The sequence below is a fragment of the Penaeus monodon genome, chromosome 30, assembly GCF_015228065.2.
Source record: "Penaeus monodon isolate SGIC_2016 chromosome 30, NSTDA_Pmon_1, whole genome shotgun sequence".
NCBI classification, from domain to species: domain Eukaryota; kingdom Metazoa; phylum Arthropoda; class Malacostraca; order Decapoda; family Penaeidae; genus Penaeus; species Penaeus monodon.
The window spans coordinates 11,992,847-11,994,429 of record NC_051415.1 but is presented as its reverse complement, the minus strand read 5'-3'; the positions used below and the strand labels follow the sequence as shown (position 1 = coordinate 11,994,429).

Below are 1,583 nucleotides of genomic sequence, written 5' to 3'. Positions count from 1 at the left end.
CATGACAGATCAAACCATACTCCCTCATTCTACATATCAATGAATTGTATGCTAAGACTAAACTGCATTATAAATAAGAGCAAATTCACTTCCTTGTTACCTCAGGATATGGTTCGTTGGCTGGTTGAGGTGGTGCATGGCCTCCTACTACAGCCCCTCCCACAGCTCCACCAATGGCCCCTTCATCCTGATGTCCTTCCCCTCCACCTACAGCTCCCTCAAGGGGAGGTAACTGTTCTGGGGGGGCCTCCTGTCCCATGGCAACAGGGGGTGGGTCGAGGGTCACAACGCGGTCCAGGGCTGGGTCAGCCGTGGCTTCTGCTAGGTCTGTTACAGATTTGCTTTTCACACACTGGGGAAATAGACAGAGATTATTAGTGATCAGCTTTACAGTTTCTGTAAAAACAGATTATTGAATACATCAGAAGACAGAAAATTAAAAAAATAACTATCCATATCATAAATTACCTATAGTTTTGAAGAAAGCAATACAGTAGAAAATAAAAACATATTAACAAGACATTCCAAATATCCTGAAGTAATCATAAAGCAAACTTTTATAAAGAGATGGAACTGGCTCAAGGAAGAGTAAATCTATCATACCATATCCATTTTTTTGTATAACAACTGCCAATGAGGAACTGAACTCTTTTTTCCTTCTCTTTAAACTCTTGCTAAACATACTAAGGCTTTAATAATCACTGAAATATCTTGTACAACTCAAACATTAGTGTAAAATGGTTTCCCTTTAAATTGTTCAGTCTTAACAGATCTTTATTTGCATAAATCCCATCATTGTTAATAGCATTTCTATTAGATACAATTTTTCTCAATCTTCTAGTCTAAATGATATCTTGCTGCTCTGTCTATATATAGCTAGAAAACATTTCTCAAGAAAAGTAAATATACATTAGACTTCACAAATCTGAAGACATTCAAGTCTCTTGAGTCTTGTTGTTTCTAATATGATGCCCTGTTGGTGAATAATTAAACAAAACAGTACTCTTTGAGGTTAGACTAACTGGGCAATCAAAACCAAAACAAACCTGAAAGTCCACATGTCTACTTTTGGCCTCTTCCTTCTCCCATGACATGCGGATAAATGGTCGTTGCACATAGTTGTAGATTACTTCAGCTCTGCCACCTGTGTTAAAGAGTAAAATCTTGAGAGGCTGAAAATTGGTGAAACACAAGATCTAGTTACTGAAACAACTAAAAAAAGCTAAACAACTATGTACATAAAATTTTACAACTTGCAGATGGACAGAAGATTATAATTATGGCAAGCGATAGACTCGTAGAACCTCTAAAATCAACACTAAAATAATTTATCTTTCCTTTTCTGATGATGCAGTTACCTAGACAGAGAGACAAACTTTTCCTTCATAATCATTTAACTCATAGAAATGACAATTACAGCACAAAAAAACAACAACAGACTAAAGTTTATAAAAATTTTCCCCTTTCAGTTGATTAAAATCCCAAAGCAAGCATTAGAAGACTAAAAATATGATTAAGCACACATAAAGTTCACATAATGTTTGCTCATACAAGGTCTGTATCTATTAATATAGAGATTGTAT

The 1,583-nt window shown here is 35.8% G+C and overlaps 1 protein-coding gene across 4 annotated transcripts in view; it reads right to left on the bottom strand.

Annotated features, from left to right (window-relative positions):
* LOC119592523 (BTB/POZ domain-containing protein 10-like) overlaps positions 1-1,583 on the bottom strand; it is a gene marked incomplete at its 5' end in the record, with an annotated part of 12,483 nt that overhangs the window by 2,906 nt on the left and 7,994 nt on the right. For all 4 annotated transcript variants that reach the window (XM_037941380.1, XM_037941379.1, XM_037941377.1 and 1 more), the window contains 2 exon segments: positions 101-352; positions 1,047-1,144. In XM_037941380.1, coding sequence (XP_037797308.1) covers positions 101-352; positions 1,047-1,144 — 350 coding nt within the window.